The sequence below is a fragment of the Podarcis cretensis genome, assembly GCF_951804945.1.
Source record: "Podarcis cretensis genome assembly, chromosome: 9".
NCBI lineage: Eukaryota > Metazoa > Chordata > Lepidosauria > Squamata > Lacertidae > Podarcis > Podarcis cretensis.
In genome coordinates this window covers 19,313,256-19,335,809 of record NC_137178.1, presented here as the reverse complement: position 1 = coordinate 19,335,809, position 22,554 = coordinate 19,313,256, and the positions used below count along the sequence as shown (strand labels likewise).

General features: G+C 40.0%; 1 protein-coding gene and 1 long non-coding RNA gene across 6 annotated transcripts in view; one reads left to right on the top strand and one right to left on the bottom strand.

The window, feature by feature from the left end:
* LOC307224435 overlaps positions 1 to 22,554 on the top strand; it is a 173,692-nt gene that overhangs the window by 33,167 nt on the left and 117,971 nt on the right. The window lies entirely within an intron of this gene.
* Positions 1 to 22,554, bottom strand: part of LOC307224237 (melanopsin) — a 46,656-nt gene that overhangs the window by 19,034 nt on the left and 5,068 nt on the right. For 3 of the 4 annotated variants that reach the window (XM_079990927.1, XM_079990926.1, XM_079990928.1), the window contains 3 exons: positions 5,920 to 6,056; positions 2,893 to 3,026; positions 2,328 to 2,531 (listed from right to left, as the gene is read on the bottom strand). In XM_079990927.1, coding sequence (XP_079847053.1) covers positions 2,328 to 2,531; positions 2,893 to 3,026; positions 5,920 to 6,047 — 466 coding nt within the window. In that variant the 5' untranslated portion in view covers positions 6,048 to 6,056. The remainder of the gene's footprint in view (positions 1 to 2,327; positions 2,532 to 2,892; positions 3,027 to 5,919; positions 6,057 to 22,554) is intronic. The other variant, XM_079990929.1, reaches the window with a different exon arrangement.

The window sequence follows — 22,554 nt, the reverse complement described above, 5'->3', positions numbered from 1 at the left end:
TACTTCTGAATAGACATGTAGAATCAATGTGCATGGGTTTGCACCTGCTAGCCATGCAAACACTTGTCTGAAGCTTGATGGTACATCCCCCACAAAAGTTTTCAGTCTCAGGGAGAAGTATGTTTGGTTTCTTGCTGAAGAGTTCAAGTCTGTCCTAGAAAAGGCAGTTATGATTCTGCTATCTAAAACTGGCATGCATTCAGTCACCCAACTGGGCCTTATTAAGATCAATTCTTATTACGAACAAATGTATTATGCACAAGTAATCAGAAAACTGCCAATCTTCCACAAGCAACCTTTTAAAATCTTCACATGGTCACGCTGAATACTTCCTGGGAGGCAAGAAACCCTCTGAAAATGATGCTGGCAAATAGAGATAGGGTCAACTCCTTTTTCATAGACAAATTTGATAGCATTTATTAATAAGGCTGCTCTGCATGTCCCAGTGGTTAATGCCATTTTCATTATGGGTCTTTCAAGGCTTTTCTAGCAGGGGCTTTTGTTCTAAATTAAATCATAAATCATTGATTCGACAACCCTGAACTTTCAAAAAGATATGCTGGAAATCTATCTTTCTATATCTATAGGGGATGTTAAACTGAGAGGTTAATGTGCATAATAAGTGCATAATAATTGTGCTTCTTATAATGATATTACAATGATATAAATATCTTTAGTTTCCAAATATTTGTAATATTTATGGTATTATCTGTCATATATTTACATTTATGGGTGTTACATTTCTCACTACTCCAGAGTGGCTTACAAGTAAAAAAAATATAAATCAGGTTAAAAACACTTCTAACAATAGAACAAAATAGACATAGCAGGAACACACAGCAGAACTCGAGAACAAAATCCCTCAGGCTTCTTCAGCTGTTAGGGTTTTCCCTCCATATACAACCAGTGGCAGCTGGTGAGGTGGGGGCAGGAGGAAGCTGAAAGCTTCCACAGAGAAGTGGCAGCTTTGGGTTGTGTGCAACTCTGCCATTCAACTTGTGCAACATCTTTCTGCTTGTGCATGCAATTTCATTCTCTCTCCAGCAGCCTCCTGTGCACCCTCAAAATCTGCTCCCTCTGGATAAGATTTTGGGGGCATGCAAGCAGAAAGAAAAGTCCCATTGAACAAACAGAATGCTGCTCATTCAGTACTGGATACAACCTTGAGGAAGGGCATCACTTCCTCACTGGCATGTGCCAGCTGTGAAGGTAGCGGTGGGTGGAACAGCACCATTCTGCTGCTCCAGTCTTCATGGGATGCACTCCATCCCTCTTACTTATCCCACACCTGACTGCACAGAGCCCTCAACCAGAGTTTCTGGCAACACTGACAGCTATGCTACTAGATATATGCTGTCAGACTTATTAACTGTGGGACCTCTGTGGGATTATCCCAGTGCAAGTATCATAGAACTGTAGAGATGGAAAGGATCTTGAGAGCCACCTTACCTGCCTATCAAAGCAGCTTATATAAATATGGCAATTTAATAGATACAGGTGAAAGGAAAGGAAGAGGATCCACAGGTTCACAGGAAATGTGTTTCAAAATGTGTTTCAATTACAGCCTGGATACTTCACAGAGCTGCAAGACTGCCCATGAAAAATAACTTGACACGTTGAGATTTCTGTCCCTTATTTTCCTGCAGCTAATGCCTTCCTGCTCGCTCCTTCCTTCCTTCCTTCCTTCCTTTCTATTTTACATATACAGGCAAAATAAAAACAAACATAAAATCCCCATTGATTTCCCTACCCACCCTGTTGTGGATCTTAATATAACGATTTCCCCCTCTGCATCTCTTTCATAACTCTATTCCTGTAAAGCCTTTATCATTCCATAGTTCAAATTTTTACTACAAGTTTTATGTCAATCCTACCAATGTGTGTCATTGTTTACAATAGTTTTTCAAATAGATTGTAAGGCTTCCCCCATTCTTTATTAAAGTCCTCCTCTCCCTGCTCTTCTTTCAAATAGCTACAGAGCTACAGAGCTACGGAGCTAAGAGATGCAGAGTAAGTCAGATTGCACTTAAGCATTCTGTTGATGCAGCAGCTCTCTTAATGAGGAACCTGAGGAACACCTACCGGTTCTGCTAGCTAGGACAAGTGTTGATATAAACCTGTTCATCTACTTTTGCCAGCTGATTCACTTTGAAAATAAGGACTCCACCACTATAAAAGAACCAGATTTCTCATTGGCAATAATGCCCTAGAAATGATAACTGTCACCCCATTTGCTAATGTCACCTGGCTGTCCCACACATATTTAAGAAAGCAAAGACAATGCACACAAGACAGTATATACATTAAGAAAAGAGTAAGTAACGTACTCCATCCAAAGAGAGGACATACACTCCATCCCAGCGAGTAGAGCCAGACAAAGGCAATGATGATGCACGAGCGTTTCTTTGAAGACCTTTTTATAGACTGCAGAGGCTTAGTAATCACACAGTAGCGATCAACTGAAATAGCTAATAAAGTCATCATTGAAGTTATTCCAAAGAGTGCCCCACAAAAAGCATAAAAGTTACAGCCTAAAACAGAAAGAAGAGAGTGCAAGATTTTCATTTTTGAAATGCGGGGAGGGAGAAAGTACAAAACAAAACAATCGTGCATATCTTTTCACAGACTGACATGGTTGCTTATATATTATGATGGTACTGGGGTGGGGACACTGTATTGCTGGGTCCACCTTTACAGGCGGTTTTATTAAAAAGAAGCAGAAGGAAGGAGGAACTGACTTTAGTGACAAAAAGGCAGATATGCTCAGTAACTTTTAAAACAGGGTCAGTTTGTCTATAACAGCAAATAGATTTCAACAACCTTCTCATGCCACAAAGACAAGTTGCATGAAATAGGGAGAGGTTCATGTGCAAAACAGCATTGGAAAAGTACCTATGTCTCCGAGTATCCATTCTGTGTGCATGCTGTTGAGAAAGCAGATTGGAGCTTGAGTTGCAGACATTAGAAAATCACTTGCTGCTAAATTCATTATGAAATAGTTTGCCGGTGTCCTCAGCCGCTTGTTGCTTAATAAGCATCATCATGGTGCCCCAAAAAAGGTGAAAGAAAGCAAAACAGTGAGTTTATCTTTAATTATAATTCAGTTTATAAAATAAAATAAACCACATTTATTTAGTTTTGCTAAATAAACCCTGTCACCATACTCAAGACTCAGAGGATGAGTTCCTTACAGCACTTCAATCTCCCCACTCTTCACAAATGTCAAGGACTCCAAAATTAGATAGGACCTCTTCAACAACCCAGCCAGGGTTGTTGAGCTAACCATACCAGGGAGCTTATCAGCCTAAAAAAGGTTCAGCTGGATTTTCCTCTCCATGTGGACAATATTTTCCTACAGTTACCTTATTAGAAGAGAGCTTAATCCACTTGGAGCTATCCAAGGTCCTATTTTGGTTTGAACTTGATCATTGTTTGAAGTGACTCACTTGACTTTGCCTGTTTTGACTCCACATGCCTCAACTTTCTGGGACATTCATTCATTAATTTATACAGGTATTCTTATACCACCCCTTACTCAAACCATGTACAATATACTTGCTTACCTTCACAGCCTTAAGCATCCACAGAACAGGACACTGCGGATGCTTCAAACATAGTATCACCATGACAATCATAGTACTAAAATGTTGTAACAGCAATGCTGTATAAACTTATTCCACGCTTCTGTTTCAGACTCAAAGCACCATTAAGGTAGTTTTATACTGGATTCAGCTTAGCAGAATTTTACATATTTATCTATCTTGGGAAATGTTTATCCCACCACATATATAGGTAGGTGTATGTGTGTGACTGGATCATTTCTGCTAACATGGAGATAATACAAGTTGCTTTTCATTGCTTTGCTCTCTCTATGCATGAAGAACTGAATGGAAATTGAACTTTTGCCTGAATGTCTATATGTAATGTATACTTACAAAGAAATTGGGGAGGGGGGCATCGACCTGAGTATGTTGTAGGCATGTGTGAATCTACTTTTTGAACTGGAAACATTAGTGCAAAATTGGTAGGTTAAACTATCCCTTGGCGCAACTGTTAAAACCATCCACCATTTATTTGCCATGGGTGCTACTGGTGCATCATTTCACATTAGAATTCCTATGTATCACCTTATGCTCTCATTCACCTTAAAAGATAGGGATACTCTCCCCTGAAGCAAAAAATGTCCCTGATTTTCTGAATCCTACCTGTACAGAAAATCACAGTACAAGAAAATTTACCAAGACTATCAGTAAATTATTTTTATAGACCTGCTCCATAACACTCCATTGCTTTCATACCACATTACATCTTTTCAGCAGGTAGCCTGGGTAGCTCCTGAGCCACATATTTACAGATGCTGGCATGATATACTACTCTTTGATGTTGTGCTTGTTTTTGACAGACCCTGCAGCGTTAGCAGGCAAAGGCAAAACAGAAGAATAGAGAATAAATTATGAACTCTAGTACTGCTTCTTTAGGTCACTAGGTCAAATCTTTCCTTGTCTAAGCATGAGCAAAAGTCATTACTATCTGACTGCTGCTCAGTGATCCATGTGGAATTACTCAGCAGTTTCAGTTCACCTAGAACTCAAAGCCACAGCTGTCAACGTCCACAGAAAGTTCATCAGAATATCAGGGCACAGCGCCTGAACTCCCTTATATCTGGAAGGCAACCTAGTCATAAACAAATTAATGTTCAGAAGGTACATTTGCCCCCATTGCTACTACTTTTGGAACTCAAATTCTAAAATATCCCAAGCTCAAGTTGTCTCTCTCCCACTTAAATAGATATATTTTGTAAATGTGTGATTTGCTGGGAGGAAATGTTGACGAGATTTAAAAGAACAGAACACGTGACATGCAGAACAAGGCTGTTGTGCAAAAGAACATCCCATCACTGGCTCAAAATATTGTGGCAATTTTAGAACCTAGGAGGTATCACCCTCAATTTCTAGTGATATTTTCACAACAGTCTATCACTGTTTTTATGGTAGCTTTTCATGAAGATTATGTGTGACACTGTGATGTTACACTAGTAAGATGTTAAAATAAAACATGCTTTCATTTTCAGTGGCTGAGCTCAGAGCAATGTTAAAAGATAATGAGCAACTTGTTTCAGCAATAGGAAAACCATTACCTGGCAAATTCTGACCTCCTATATGGAATCAGAGAAAATGTTTTTAAAATAAGTCATTTCAATCTCTCACAATAGAAAGTCTCAAAACTGAAATTATTATATGAATGGTTAACTTGGCCACTGTATTTCTGTTTACCATTGTATATTATTGAGGTAACAAAAACATAATAGAAAGTTGGAATGTGAATTTCATCAAGGATTCCACTACAATATAGACAGTCTAAAAACCTTATTCATAGTTATATGTGCAAATACCTACTTGTGTTGGCAGTATTAATGCTAGAACAGATAGGGCATGCCAGTAATTTGGTATTTTTCTAAAAATAAAATAAAATAAAGCACATCCTTTTCACAGAGAGGTTGCAATCCTGTGTACATTCCCTTCTCTGGTATAATGGTGCTTTTCAGGGTGCTAGTTGAAATGCTGCACATCTCCCATTCCTGCCTAGTCATACCTCTCTCATATTCACTTTGTTGCTTTCTGGTGCCTGTTGGTTATATTTCCAAGCAGGCTTTTGAACCAGCCTCTTGTTTTCCCACCATCCCTTTGAATACAGCACCACTGCTTTAATCATCAAACAGCAGTAAGCAGGGATATACCCTGATCCTGAATGTTCAACTTGCAGGTAGGTATAAGAGCCATATCTCCCTGCATGTGGAGGCGAGACCAGAGACACATCAGTACCTCAACAGCCCTTCAAGTTGTTGCTTTCCCCCTTTCATTTAAAAAGTACAAAAAAAACACCCTATTCAAACTTATCCCCAGCCTGAGAAAACCATACCTGTAAAATGCATAGAGGACAAGGAGATTTCCTGTGATTCCAATAGAACCAATGACAAGAACACAGGAGCCTACAGTGTAAAGAACACAATCAGGAACATCTACTTTTATTCGGTGCTGAGTTCCCATATTCTGTGTCTGAAAGCGGGAGAGGGGGAAGGAACAGAAGAGGAAACAAAATGTCACCCCAATCTATGTGTTTTCATTGAAATGATTAAAACATGCCATGCAACATTACTTACCACAGATAAATGCAGTATTTTAGTCAATCAAATATTTATAGCTTTAAAAAAAACCATGGAAAGGAGAGTTTACAACAGAAAAGCTGACAAATGTTATTCTCATATAAGCACACTTCAATAATCCCTTGGAATGGATATGTAACAATGGGTGCTGGTCTGGACTTTTTACATGGTTAATTTCTATGGATTATGATATCAGTGCAGCTGGTATGAGTTTATTATGAAATACAGGCAACACGCAACTTAAGGACTCCTGGACAGTTAAGTCCAGTCAGAGGCGACTATGGGGTGTGATGCTCATCTTGCTTTTCAGGCTGAGGGAGCCAGTGTTAGTCCACAGAGAGATTTCTGGGTCATGTGGCCAGCATGACTAAATCGCTACTAGCACATGGAGGACCATGGCGAGCACCAGAGCACACAGAAACACCACTGACCTTCCCTCCACAGTGGTACCTATTTATCTACAGTACTTCCACTGGTATGCTTTTGAACTGCTAGGTTGGCAGAAGCTGGGACAGAGCAATGGGAGCTCACGTGGACTCGAACTGCCAACCTTCTGAGGCTCAGTGGTTTAGACCACAGCGCCACCCGTATCCCTACTGCCAACTTACAAAGTCACGTAAAGCTAAAACATATCAGGTTCAATAGCAGGTGGGATTGCCAAAGTTTCCCCCCACTCCGATCACCCACCCCCTTTCCCCTTTTTGCCAAGCACATAAAGCTAAATGCACACAAGTTAAATGTGTCTAAGTGCAACAACATCCACGGTAAGAGGTATCCCAAATAAGGGGTCTCCTTATTTAGACATTATTTTCCATATGCAATGGCATATGGCAGCTTTCTCCAGCATGGTGCTCTCCAGATGCCTGGACTCCAACCAGCTCCAGCCAACATGGCCAATGATCAGAGTTGATGGGAAGACACCAGGTATCAGAGACATCAGGCTGGTACATGGGAGGAGAGGTGGGGAAATGGGTCAGGAGGAAGCTTGTAACCCATCTTTCTAGAGAGCATCTTGCGTACCTAGCTATACAGAGTGAATCAGACCAAACTATCCTGTTATTTGGTGAACATATCAGAGGTATGATAAAAAGTGATGGGACCCACTATCTCAAATAAAAGAAAATACTGTAATAAGTGAAGTATTCCACAAATATATGAAAATTATATGTAATTAATCAGCAGGGAACTAAAAACTAGTGCAAACTCTTTGGGGTTTTTTTAACTGGAGTAGAACCTGAACGTATTTACATCATTGAACCCAAATTTGGGGGGAAAGAATAAATAATGATGTGGAATAAGGACAGGACTAGCTAACTAATGATGTTGTAGTATACTTGCTAGCTTCAAACAGAATACAGACCACACAAAAACCCAGTATCTGGATAAAGCTATGTTTGAATAATATAGTTTTATGGCTCATCTGAACTTCTATAGTCAGAGCTCTTAATGGGCTGGAAAACAACAAGCAAGACAGTCTACTCGTTTCCAGAATTCTACTCTGTTGGAATTCCCTGCCTATTGCAAAGATGAAAAGCTCGGTAGAGAAATGCGGTAAGATCTCTGGTGTGCCTCTACCATGCCATAATGACCACTCCGTCTCTGTAACTGTTAATGTTGGTGACAAAACCTTTTATTTCTATTCTCTGGCCTAAAGGCCAGAATAGTTATAGTTGTTTTGCCAAAGAATTAGGCACATTAACTTATTTCAACTTACTTTGCAATTCACATTCCTAACATGAACTATGCTTACTTTCCCCCATGTAAGCTGAACTAGTTAAGGTGTGCCAAACTAGATACTAAACCCTTCTTGGTTGAACCAGAACCAAATTAAGACAGCTTTAAGATAACTACACAGCACATGCTCATGCAGCCAGTTGTATCATATCTTTTATTTTAAAAAATCACACACCCCTAAGGAGTCTGTATCTTCCTTTCTATAAGCACCTAGAGCACTGCACAAAAATGCTAGTGGTGAGAGTTGAGGAATCCATGTATTTTCCCATTCAGAGATACCTGAAATATGAAGCTTAAAGGGGTGTGGGAGCCAAAATATAACACAGAGGTGCTAAAACCTCTACTTTATATCACAGTCGCTGTAATGCATTCATGGCTAAAAACCTTTTGTCAGCAGACTGCTTGCATGCCAGAAAGCTTTACACACTCTAATTTGTCAAAGAATGATTTAAAAGAAGAAGACTAGATTGGTGGCTGCTACATCAATCAAAACATCATGTAAAAAACATTTAGATGGAGTTGCCACCTTCAGGTTTCAATACCACAAATGGAAAACTCTTCAGTCATATAATATATATAAAATCTCAGCGGAGAACACCTTTTTGTGGCAAATTGCTATTCTTTTCCTCACGGTCTCTTTCTAGCAAGCAAAGCTGTTGCAGGGAAAGAACAGGGAGTTTCAGAGTGACCAGTGGAATGGCAGATATAGGAAGCAAAACAACCACTTCCAAGATGCTTTTCTCACTGAGACATAAAACATAAAGGCCATACTGGAATAGCTCAGTTGGTAGAGCACGAGACTCTTAATCTCAGGGTCTTGGATTTGAGCCCCAGGTTGGGCAAAAAAAATTATGCATTTCAGGAGGTTGGACTAGATTACCCTTGTGTTCCCTTCCAATTCTATGAATCTATGATATCTCAAGGATAAAAGCATGGAAGAGAGTGAGTTGACAAGTGGCTGAGAAGGAGAGGGTTCAATCACAGCATTCTCTTGCTATCTCTCCCTGTTTGCAAAGAATCATAGAATTTGCTCCATATGGTTATAATAATATAGGGGGGTATTGTTTCTGTTTCTTATTGTGGTATGTATTTTTATATTGTAAACTGCCCTGTGATGTCTGGATGAAGGGCAAGATAGAAATTAAATGAATGAATGATGTAATTCCATCCCTAGGACTTCTAATTTGTGTAAGGCTCTTGTTTATACTAACAAAACTGAAAAACGCTAACTTTTAAAGACCACAATGAAAAAGCTATGGTTGGCAAATTATGTCAGATGTAAGTGATAAAAACCAAGGAGTCTTTATCCCCAATACATATATTTACAAGATACCCTGGTTCATGAATTTATTTTATTGGAGTGCAACAGTAGCTGCCTAATCCAATATCATGAATGCACAACTAGGTTGCCATATTTCAAAAAGTAAAGACCAGGACACCCTGAAAGCTGTTGAAGACGCAAAGAAAAGGCACTTCCGGTAAAAGCCCTACACATACATATTTCTGCCAGAACATGCTGGGAATTCAGTGATGTATGCTGCTGTTTCATAGCAAGATTAGCACAGATGCACAGGCACACACTTCCCACACCCATATAACTTTAAAAGAGTAGCGCAAGGAGCAACAGAAATAGAAGAATCAAACATTCTGCTACCATACGATTTCAGTAGTGGATTACGGAGATCAGGAGTTACTACAGCATTACTCACTTGTGGAAACAACTCAGAGGCCATGAAAGAAGGAAGGTTAACAACAGGAAGATTTAAAGGAACTATTGGAAAGACTATTCAAGGCAGCAGAGACATGAGATGATCAGAGCCCCCCCGACCTTGAAGCATGGGAAGTCCCAACAAAAATTTATAATTTAGGCAGAATATTTGGACTATTTGATATGTATTTTTATAATTTGGAACATTCAATGTGATTTGATTGGATTGTTAAAGTGGGAAACTTAATAAAAATGATTAAAAAAAGGAGTTACTACAGCATTACTATAGTAACTCATTTTACCACACAAACACACCCATAGACTATTATAATGCTTTTAAGCAGAAACGTGTCTTATTGCTGTGGCTCTTAATAATGCAACAATCAAGCAACTCCCTTTGTTTTAATGTTGGTTTTTAATGTATAAAACATTAGTTAAGAATGTGAGGAGAGCCTTGAATCAACCCAAAGGCCCATCTACTCAGCAGCATCTTCTCAGAGAATCCAATCAGATGTCCATGAAAAGCCCACAAGCAGGACCTGAATGCAAAAGTCATTGAGACCAGTAGTCATTAATAGCCTTATCCTTCATAATTTGTCTAATCCTGTTTTAAAGCCATCCAGGTTGGTGACCATCATTTCTCCAGAAACAATCACCTGATGCCTACATTATGGGCTTTTTGGTGTCAGGTGAAGAATTTCTTTTGTACTCTTCCAGTCATTTTAATTACATGATTTAGTGCAGTAAGATACGGGCACTAAATTACTTTCCAGTTTTTATCCTGACATTGTGCTGGTCTGTTTTTATGCCTTTTGTGCTGTTTTTGTATGCTATTCTGACGCTTGGGTTGCATTTTTATATTTTACGTTTTTTTGCAAACTACCCAAAGAGTGTGGTTGATGGAAATGCAATTAAATAAAATAAATACTTTTTTATTATTATTTTCTTTCAGCTGCCTCGGACTTGGGAAAGGAGGGAACAAAACAACAACCATAACAACAAAAGCTTCAGTGAGTTAATTGGTAAATTTCAATTACCAACCTGTTCAATGAGAATAATGATGCTGCACAAGATCACACAGAGACAATGGCTGCAAAGCATTATCTCTATTCTGAGACAAGCAAACTGATATAACTGTAATTAACAAATGATACCAATTAATACTGCATTTCAACTTAGCAGGGCATGAACAGAACAGCTCAATTTATACAACCAATATCACCCAGCAGTAACCCCAGGATCCCTCAGATATTGACGCTCATGAATCAATGTGTGAGGTTCTTTCTGAATTCAGCTCTTTTGTATTTAATAGAACATGACAGCTATAAATGTGGTTCGCATCAAAGCATCACGGTGCACAGAGCTGATCAATACAAATAAAAGAAGGCACCTACTGATGTTATTGTTTTCCTGTTTGTTGAGTTCTTCCTCTTTAACACACTTTTTTATTTAGGAACTCAGGAAAAGGGTTACACACACACACACACACACACACACACACACACACACACTTTAGGTTCTGCAACAAAATGTTGTCATGCATATACGTTGAGTGCACTGTTCAGGGGAAGATCTTGCAAGGGGCTTGATGCAGAGAAGAAAGGATGGAGCACTCCAACACACTCAGTTCTCCTGAAAATTGACCCAAGGGTTCCCTAGCCCTGTTATCAATGTGCAACCCATTATCAGCACTGTATCTGTTTAGTGGAAGGATTGGACATAACTTTTCTAAATACACTTTCTAAATAAACAAGAAACTGAAGGACCATCTAACCAACGATGTTCCCCTTTCCCCCACTTGCACAGCTTCCTCCCAATTTTCCTAGCTCAGGAGCTGTCCTTGCACAGCAACTGAATTGATGGAACAGGAACATATGACTCATCTGAAACACCAAACAGCCCCACTTGATGCACTAAATCATCATCATCATCATCATGTCAGAATGATGGTTTAAAACGGCCATCAAAATCCCAATTCTCACTTTTAAAAAAATACCACTTCTGGGGCCCCACAAATGCACATGTGACAGTAAAGTGATTTCTTTTATTACCTTATTTCTGACGGCTTGTCAAAGTGTATTGTTTTTACCACTCTTCAGATCAGAGATAATTTAGAATTGTATTTTTTTTGAAATTTAGGGTAATAATTTCAGAGTAAAACTGGGGCAACCCAGTCAGATGGGCAGAGTACAAATAATAAATTATTATTATAATCCAATGAGCCAATGAGAACTTTGCTGATAAATTTCCAGAAACTAAGCTGCATATTCAATCAAACACCTTAGAAGCATGTGAGTTTTGAAGCTTGGTTTCCTGCAATGTGCTAATTTACATGTCTTAAGACTAACATATTCAGTAATGAATAATGAGCTTTTATGGAAAAACCTTCTATGTCTTCCACATCCAGTATGGCCCACCGGCCATTTTCAGGACAAAGATTCTCTCCCATTGTTTTACAAGAGCTGGATGTTTGCATCAGTAGACCTGTTTTCCATGATGAAGGAGTGGACAAGTAGAGGAAAGGAGGGAGAAAGAGAGAAAGAGAGAAAGAGAGAAAGAAAGAGAGAGAGAGAGAGAGAGAGAGATTGCTGCATTGGGAATAACCTTTTTTTAAAAAGGAACAATCATGTGCTCAGTGATGAAGTAGACAATACTTTGGAGGGAAGAAGGTTCATGAAGTCAACGCTCTGTATTAAATCAGTTTCAAATCTAACAACAATTTATGAGGAACAACTGGACCATAATGGATCACTAGGGGATGCAGGACTAGAACTTTTCCCTCTCACTTCTCACAGCTTCTCCAGAAAATTCCAAAGAGATCAGAAGCCTGCTGCACAGTATCATAGAGCAGGGCTTTTGATGTGGCTGCATCTGTTTTTCCCTTTTATAACATTTCCTGTGCCTGAGCAGCTTATGGCTACACTGTTGGCCCTTCCTTCTACTGGCTGAATGCTAGGGCTGAATCAAAACATTGTGCCACAGCAGCACAGCCCAAATGCCCCCAGTCTAGTAGACCAACATTTTTAAAAATAAAGAATCATAGAATTGTAAAGTTAGAAGGGACCATGAAGATCATTTAGCCCAGCCCCCTGCAATGCAAGAATCTTTGCCCAACATGGGGTTCAAACCCACAACCCTGAGACTACGAGTATCCATTTGCTTTACCAACTGAGCTATTCCAGCATCTGATGTACCATTCAGACACCATTTCCTGACTTCTGTGATCTTCTTCCAATTCTCATGGTGCCACCCAAATTAATCACTTCAGCCAGCTTCATGTTAGGGTCAGCTCTGCCAAAAGCTGATTACGCTTAAGTCTGAATTGCATTATTTCACTAAATGGCAGCAATCAAAGAAAAACACCCAACACTTAATATTTTCACCATCTTTGAAGAATATTTAACATTTTCTGGCATACATTAGTGCATGTAGGTTACTTAACATCTATTGAAGATTAATTGTAGCAGAAGGTATGTTTATAGTTTGTGCATCAGATCATGACCTTAATAATATAGAAGTACTTTGTGGAAGTGCTATCTAGAGCCAACAATAAATTTCACTTATGAGTTTCCATGGCATTTGGAAAGGTCTGCCATTTAAACATTTATTGTCCAATTCCTGTCAATCAGACATTCAACAGAACCTGAGTATTCATGAATTTTTATGAGCATGAAGCTAAAATATATTGACTTCAGCAAAATGAACTCTAACAGGGTCAGTTGTTTTTCACCTGTTTGTCCTTCAAAGCATGGTCTAGGTATACAGAGTTAACATTAAGAGACTTGACAAAGTTCACACATACAGCATTTCTTTTCAGATTTAGAATATACTGAAATCTAAGCTCATGAAGTAGATCACATATAGAAAGTAGAAGTACCGTATTTTTCCGTGTATAAGACGATATTTTTTCCTTTAAAATAGTAGGCAAAAATTGTGGGTCGTCTTATACATAGATAGCAGAGGGGCGATGGGTGATTGGTGGCAGCAGCCAGCAGACTGGCAGCGGCAATTGGGCATGTGACTGGTTGCTGTGATAAGGCCTGCTGACGATTGGCTGCAGCAATTGGGTGTGTGATTTATGGCAGTTGTGAGGCATGCATGCTATCAGCTGTGGTTGCATCGAATGGGCAGGTGGAGTTTTGGTAGCGATCGTTTGTACGATTGGTGGCCGTGGCGATGTGTGCGATTTACATTGGCAGGCAGGCTGTAGAGCAATTGGTGGTGGTGACCCCCCCCCCAAAAAAAAGCTCAACAACTCTGGGAAATCTCCCCCCCCCCCAAAAAAAAAGCTAAAGGAAATTGTTGCGGTCCAAAAAAATAGGGGTTGTCTTATACATGGGGACGTGTTATATACAGCAAAATACACTATTTTACTACTCAGCCATAAACATGCTTATCTAGAAGTAAGTTGCAAAGAGTGTATCTTAAATGTTCTGTCCAGAATGTTTAGTGTGAAGTTGCAATTGTAAGAACCTGATCCTACTGTTTAGAGTGCAAATTTAAATTAAATACAGGAACACTTGAACCAATGCAAAATAATAAGTGGTGGCATTGCATGCATGCAAATTCAGCTGTGCTGATGTGGCTGCACCATGCACAGCCCTACTTGAGTCAAATGTAGGTCAAGAAGAAAGAAGCACAGGGGTTAAGCAGGCGAACAGTAACATAACCCCTTTTCTATCCCTGTCAACAGCTGGGGAGAGCTGGCTTGGTGCCTGATTTGGCTAGCCAGAGCCCTACAGGCAGCACGACAAAGTCCTTGAAGCCTGACTAAAGCCAAATAGAGATGAATAGGTGGTGGCAGATGGCTGTGACCCAGAGCCAGAGCTCCACAAACAGAGATGGCAATAGCTTTCCAGGAAGCCCACCACCAAAAGAAATTTGGTAGCAGCAGCAGGTAATCAGCAGTTCTGTGGAGGGTTCCCAGGCAGGAGACAACTTGTTCCAGAGCAACAAGGAACCATTCAAGCCCCTTAAATTCATTCATGAATGGATCTCAGTACTCCCAGCCCAATGCCAAGCACTTCTTTGCTATTCTGCACTTTCTCTGTAGGTCTACTGATATGTCTGGGAAGAAAGAACAGGTGAACAAGAGATCTTGACAAAAGGCAAAGTGACTTCTTGTAAAACTCAGGCCATCTTGACTGCTGGTTCCTGGGTCTACACATGACAGACAGGCTCTTCACAAAGGATTCCATCTGCTTATCCCTAAATTAGTTTTCATCCTCCTTGCAAGCACATGACTTCTTCAGTTCCATGTCCAAGGCTGGTTGTGAGTTTAGAACGTGCCTTGAGATTGTTATTGTTGTAGCTTGCTAGTTGCTCGTTACACAAAAAATGACTCTAGGTCACAACATATTTAAGAGCATAAACAAAAATACATTATAATAAAAATGCATTTACATAAGAACACATGCAATTCATAAATTGATAAATGGTATATAATCCTGTTACGTAGTCAATGAATAGTAGGCATATCAAAGGTCTAATGCAGCATGGAGTGTATCACAAGGAATGAGGATTTATTCTCTGCGATGGTTCTATTTGTAAACAGCAGGCAAAACAATTAGGGGAACAGGCCCACGATTGTGACAATCTCTTCCAAAAAAAGCATGGATTTGCAAATTACACTGCAAAACAGAAAATCTACTCAGCCCCCAGCTTTTCCCATAATGCAATTACCACAGCATGTGAATAAAAATAACTCTGAATTCTAAACTGGAAGTTGAAGGAAGAGGAAAGGGCGAAGGTGAGTGAAGGCAGAATTTTGCATGCTCATTGCAAATATTTGCAAGGCATCTATTTGAGAAAGATGCATTTGTTATAAGAGGTACAAATTCATAACCATGATTTTCTTAACTTATAACTGTTCTCCCACCAAGGCCTCAAAAGGATTTTGGCTGCGGTTCTATACTTGGTGAGCCTCACTGGATTTGGTGATTGTTTGGTGGTAATCATACATAAGATCAGGTTGTTTTATTATGCCAGTGTGCAGATGTTTGTGCATGTCCAAATTAAAGCTAGCACATACCCTTATCCAGTGACAATTTGGATTTCCTTCTCTCTCTTTTTGCACGCAGACAAATTCTTATTCCATTTGACACCTTACTGGTGTTCATCTTGCTTTTCATTAGTGTTTTATGTGTGTAGTAGCTGTCTTTAAGGGCTCTTTAGCAGTCACTTCAAATTCACACATCCCTCATCATCTTCTTTGCACTTTCTCTGTAGCACAGCTTCAACTGAGTTAAGAAAGCAGCGTTTAAAGACACTGGATTGCACTAGGTATGTGGCTTGTTACTTTACACAGCTGTTTAATGAATGCTCTGGGTAAAAGGTATGACAAAACAATAGTGGATTGCCCAGAAGTGAGAGAGAATTGAGGGGGAGAGGCTGAAAATGAAATATAGCTGTCAAGAAAGAACATTTGAAAATGTCTTCTATGTTCAAAATGCAAAGGATCAATCAGGGGATAAAATAATGTTATGACAGGTGCAGAAATAGCCAGGAACACCTCCTACCCACTATGCATAATCATTTCTATGTTGTGAAGTCCCTACATTCTTCATTTACATTTGTAGTGTCTTAAACACATTCTGAAATCCACTTGGAAACTATAGTTTATGCAAAAACGAGCATGTCCTGTAAGTGGGCTGAGAATCTGTCAGTGCATTATGCTAGTACTCCAACATCTGCACTGACTCTCTGTCCTCCTCTGGTCAACATCCAGGGTATGAGTTTTAATCCCTAAAAGGATAAAGCTCAACCAGGGCTGGTCCAAGATCCCTTGGCGCCTGAGGCGAACCACAAAATGGTAACCCCTGCCCCCTGCACCGGGGAAGATGGGGTAAGTGAAGATCTACATCAGAAACAAGATGGGGAATAAAGATCTGCATTGGGATCTGCTGTCATGTGGATCTTGATCCCTGAGGTGGTCATCTCACCTTGCCTCATGGGTGGGCTCAACACACATTAGATCAGGGATACACAACACATGGACCTCCAGAAGTTGCTGGACTACAACTCCCAACATTCCTGACCACTGGTCACACTGCCTAGAGCTGATGGGAGCTGCAGCGCAGCAATATCTTAAGAGCCACAGGTTCCCCACTTCTACTTTAAGGTTCCCCATCTGTGTCTTAGGCACTGTCTCATCCCTAACACTTTGTATCAAGATTTGCTGAGGGTACCTTCTTGATAACACTAATGTTAACTATTGCTAAGCACTACAGAAATGAGTGTGGACACAATGATTTGCTCAAGAAAGCCAACATCAAACCATCAGTTATGTTCATTAACCATGGTTCATACTCATTAAGAAATCCAAAGCTTTTTAACTAACCGGTGTTCTCCTAAGTTTGGATATAATGACCAAGTTTGCACACAATACAAAACTGTCGTTTAGCAAAACAAAAATGAGCTACAAGGTGTTTTTGGCTCATATTCTTCATTTTCCCCTAGTCCAGTGCAGCTACAAGGAAGTATGAAGCTTTTACTTCTTTCAGCATTATTCCTGAACCCTAAATTGTATTAACTAGTTTATCATAACTATGTATAGTGTGTAGCTCACTACAGACAAACTGCAATTTTTCAAAGCCCAGACATCACAAGCTGCAGTTAATATAAAAAAGAAGCACAAGTTCACTGTAGCTTGACCTTATAATACTAACCATACAGCTTTACATACTGTACAAACATAGCCATTGACAAATTCTAGCTTCTGGGGCAGAATTGGACACATTCAGACTCCTTGTGCCTGCACTTGAGGAAGAAGTCAGAGACTGCAGGACTGGCAAGAGTTTTACACATACTGCTAACCGATGGTTTGAAACCACATACAAAATGGGCCACTGTGTTATGTGCAGAAATCCACACTATTTTTGGTTCCTGGCCAATATCAACAACAGAAAAACTGCAACATAATTATTTAGAGCTTAAGAACTAAAAGTAATAAGCCTGCAGACGTCTGAAAGTTTTTAATTTGATAACCAAAGAGCTGTTTATATTTCTGCTTCATTTGTATTTAGCTTTGGAAACTGTGCTATCTCTGGAGACAGAAGCAATCTTTGAAGCAAGTTTGCAGTTGCTTTCCTTTGAGCCTTTATTTCCATTAGATCAAAGCTGGGAAAGAGTTAGATAAACCTTTGTACTGGCCACTGTTTGTTTAATAATAAAACAGATTAAAAAAAAACTCAAGTGTTGCATGCAGGGTCATAGATACATGTCAAAGGAAGTGTTTACAATACTGGGGGGGGGGAGAGTATAAGTTAAAGTGCTAAAATTTGATAGGACACTGGTTCAGGCATGGGGGTGACAATCTGAGGTGGGGGAGTACTTCATTGATACACTACATGAAAAAGGCCCCAGATCCAATCCCTGGAGTTTCCACTTAGGGCTCGGAAAGACTTCTGTCTGAAACAGGAAGTCTGAGCAAGACAGTGTAGATAATACCAAATTTACCAATGGTCTGACTAATGAAGTGACCAGGGTTTGATTTAACTCAGTCTAGCCCAACATAATTCCACAAGGTATATCTGGCTTAGTTTCTCGTAGTCTTGTCTGTAAATAACATGTAGCCCATAACATACCTAAAAGTTTCACTAACTTCAATGGTTATGATTTAAGTAAGGCAAATGGTTCAAATCTGAGCCAGTACAAGTGTCATAGCTCACTCCAAACAGAAGCATAGGAAGGGGGGCGGTGAGGGCAGCTCGCCCCGGGTGTCATCCCTGAGAGAGGGTGACAAAATCCCCCCTCGGTAGATCGCCGCACCCCCCTGGGTGCCAATTGCTGTGCTGATCGCCCCCAAGGGGTGCCCATCGCTGCGCCGATCACCCCCCTGGGTGATTCGCCCTGCCCCCCTCCAGGTGCCAGAGCAGCTAGCTCCACCACTGACTTCAAAAAACTGTAAGAACAGCAAATACAGTGGGATTTGCTGGCCATTGTCCAGTTGTTTCTCTTAACCTCCATTCAGAAATTGTAATAAACCCTAGCAGAAAAGCTTTCATTCATCCTGATCTACAACCCGGGTAAAGTAATATCATCCCTTTGCACTAATGCTATCAATGGGACAACATAAGCTTAAATCCAATTACTTTGGCTTAACTAATATAAACTACTCACTGCAAATTACAAGTTAAATTCAAAAGATCTCCTAAACCATGGTTTAGGTTACGGCAAACAAGCCAAGAATTCCACTTAATAAAAAAATGGTTTGATAACCAGATTTGTTAACAGACTAGAGTTTGAACAAAACACAGTTCTAAGTGTGTATGTTACATGGAACTATAGTTTACTCTCACGCACAAATGATGAAGAGAGAAGAAATGTTGGAAACCCAAGACTTGGGCTTATTCATGATAATTAAACCATGGTTTATTGGTGTTGCAGGAAAATACAGGACCCTAAACTGAAGTTATTCTAGAAATGTGTCATTTCCCCATCTACATTCCTATCTGCCAAATATTATCAGCAAGGTTTGGGTCACAAACCAATCCATGTGACTATTCCCAAGGTTAATATAGCTGCTTCTTGTATGTGAACTTCAGCATAAAAAGAGTCGAGGTCAGAAACCAAACCAAATAAACAGACAAGTACAAAAGGGGAAACATGTCTTTTGTACAAAAGCTTTACAATAAGGGCATAATACTTTAAAGCAACCTCTGCAAACATTCTTTGACTCAATATGCAGAATCTAGCCTTTCAACTACCCAAAGCAGTGTGCCAAGTGTTTAAAACCTTCTTTTTTTCTTTTTCTTTTTGAAGTTCAATTAGGCAACAAATATAGAAAGTTTGTCAAACCTCTGCTGGGTTGCCATACATGACTCATGTGTTGTGTTTGACTACACAGATCACAAGTTGTTCTTGACTACTGAGATTCATTCTGTAAGACAATAAAAATCCTCCTGACTCTTCTGAGCACCAGGAAAGAACGATCCCCGCCCCCTACTTTCATATTAAGGTAGATACAGAGTTCAATATAAGATACTAAGAGCTAATGTTTGCATAAAAAACTTATCTCTGTGATACTATTAGAGAGGATGTGCAACTCCATCATCATAACTCTATAGTGAAAGCACAGGAACTGGATACATAAATTTAAACAAAGCAATGCAGCATGTTAGACTAGGGCACACTGATCCTGCACAAGCGTAATGGCACAAACTATGCAGTTGTACTGGAATTGTAAAAATGTTATTCCAGTGCTGTAGGCAGATTGAGCTAGGAGACAAATATTTACCATTAGGATCAGATAACTGAGCAATGTCTGCTTATATTAATTAGTACTTAAGACACACATATTATTGTTTTGTTCTTATTCAAACTTGCTTGCTAGAGAGGTTAAAAGCAACAAAAAAGGCTTTTATGGGTATGTTCGTAGCAAAAGGAAGAACAAAGAAACCGTGGGGTCACTCAGAGGAGAAGATGGTGAAATGCAAACAGGGGACACAGAAAGGGCTGAACCCCTCAATGCCTTCTTTGCCTCAGTCTTCTCCGATAAAGAAAACAATGCCCGACCTGAAGAATTTGGAGCAAATGATTCAGCAGAGGAAACACAGCCCAGAATAACTAAGGAGATAGTACAAGAATACTTGGCTAGTTTAGATGTATTCAAGTCTCCAGGGCCAGATGAACTGCATCCAAGAGTATTAAAAGAACTGGCAGATGTGATCTCAGAACCACTGGCAGTCATCTTTGAGAATTCCTGGAGAACAGGCAAAGTCCCAGCAGACTGGAGGAGGGCAAATGTTGTCCCTATTTTCAAAAAGGGGAAAAGAGAGGACCCAAATAATTACCGCCCAGTCAGTCTGACATCAATACCAGGGAAGCTTCTGGAGCAAACAGTCTGTGAGCACCTAGAAAGGAATACTGTGATCACCAATAGTCAGCATGGATTTTTGAAAAATAAGTCATGTCAGACTAACCTGATCTCGTTTTTTGACAGAATTACAAGCCTGGTAGATGAAGGGAACGCTGTGGATGTAGCCTACCTTGATTTCAGCAAGGCATTTGACAAGGTGCCCCATGATATTCTTGTAAAGAAGCTGGTAAAATGTGGACTTGACTATGCTACCACTCAGTGGATTTGTAACTGGCTGACTGACCGAACCCAAAGGGTGCTCATCAATGGTTCCTCTTCATCCTGGAGAAGAGTGACTAGTGAGGTGCCACAGGGTTCTGTCTTGGGCCCGGTCTTATTCAACATCTTTATCAACGACTTGGATGATGGACTCAAGGGCATCCTGATCAAATTTGCAGATGACACCAAACTGGGAGGGGTGGCTAACACCCCAGAGGACAGGATCACACTTTAAAACGACCTTGACAGATTAGAGAACTGGGCCAAAACAAACAAGATGAATTTTAACAGGGAGAAATGTAAAGTATTGCACTTGGGCAAAAAAAAATGAGAGGCACAAATACAAGATGGGTGACACCTGGCTTGAGAGCAGTACATGTGAAAAGCATCTAGGAGTCTTGGTTGACCACAAACTTGACATGAGCCAACAGTGTGACACGGCGGCTAAAAAAGCCAATGCAATTCTGGGCTGTATCAATAGGAGTATAGCATCTAGATCAAGGGAAGTAATAGTGCCACTGTATTCTGCTCTGGTCAGACCTCACCTGGAGTACTGTGTCCAGTTCTGGGCACCACAGTTCAAGAAGGACACTGACAAACTGGAACGTGTCCAGAGGAGGGCAACCAAAATGGTCAAAGGCCTGGAAACGATGCCAAACAAAAAAAATTTCATCATACTGTAAAGTTGTAATGGCAAGTTGTTGACTGCATGCTTTGAATTGCACTACTTAGCAGCCAACTCTTAATGGTGCCTAACAAGCATGTCTGGCTGAAGAATGACAGCTTTTCTAAGAATCCAGAGGGAGCCTAAGTATTTTAAGCACTGTCTGATTGTACTGCTGGCAGTTTTCGCACAGCTTTCCCTCACCTGTTGTCCTTAAATTTAACAAGGATTATTACCAACATCCATTTGTGAACAGACCACAGTGATGCTTCTAAAAGTAGAATGTATTGTAGCTGATCAGTTTTTGCCATTTCAGTTTCACAGATAAAATCATAGCTCTCTTATTTAATTAAATGGCAAACTTCTCACCATGCTCATTCTGTCAGAACCACAATTCCAGCAGTCTTATCTTCTGATATGTAAAGATTTCCTTTTCTATTATCTTTGAATGGGAGCAGAACTAAGACCAATTAATCATACTGGTAAGATTTAAGAGATTACCATCGCCCAACCCTGGTATGCTTAAAGTTTTCCAAGGGACTGAATAATTTATTTTTTCTCATTAGCAGCAGCAACAGAAGATTTTTTAAGCTGTATTTTGCAACAAGCTAAGATAATATGGACCAGTCCATCTACAGAAGTCTTGCGAGCAAACAATATTTTTAATGTTAAAAAGAGACGGATAATTTTGGAGTGCTATTGTATGAAGACATGCCAGTTAAAATATCAGGGACTCCTTCATACACAAATGCTTTTCATCCCCTCTCCAGAGCTATAAGAACAGTCCACAAATGTATATGGGATACAGCTAGATTAAAACACCTTCTTACTTTGGTGTAGGAAACTAGCAATGATTCTTATACTAGGACAGCAGCAACCAACAGCCTCAGTATGCCACCTGCCCAGGAAAGCCTCCACACAGGGCAATTTCCTTGGACAAGTGTCTTTTTAGGATCACATACTAAAGGGGAGCTAGAGCTCAGTTCTCCAAATGCTGCTTCTAATTAGCCAATCTGGCATCAGATTCCCGGAATACTGCAGACCAAAGATTCTGCACTGGAGTACACCCCCACCACAGGTGGAAATAGGTACCCAAGCCACCACAGACATGTTAATATTCTGGAGCTAGTTTGGAAGTAACACGAAATATTTTGACCAAGGTCATACACCACCCGTGACAAACCTTATGTGCATTTTCTCTTATATAA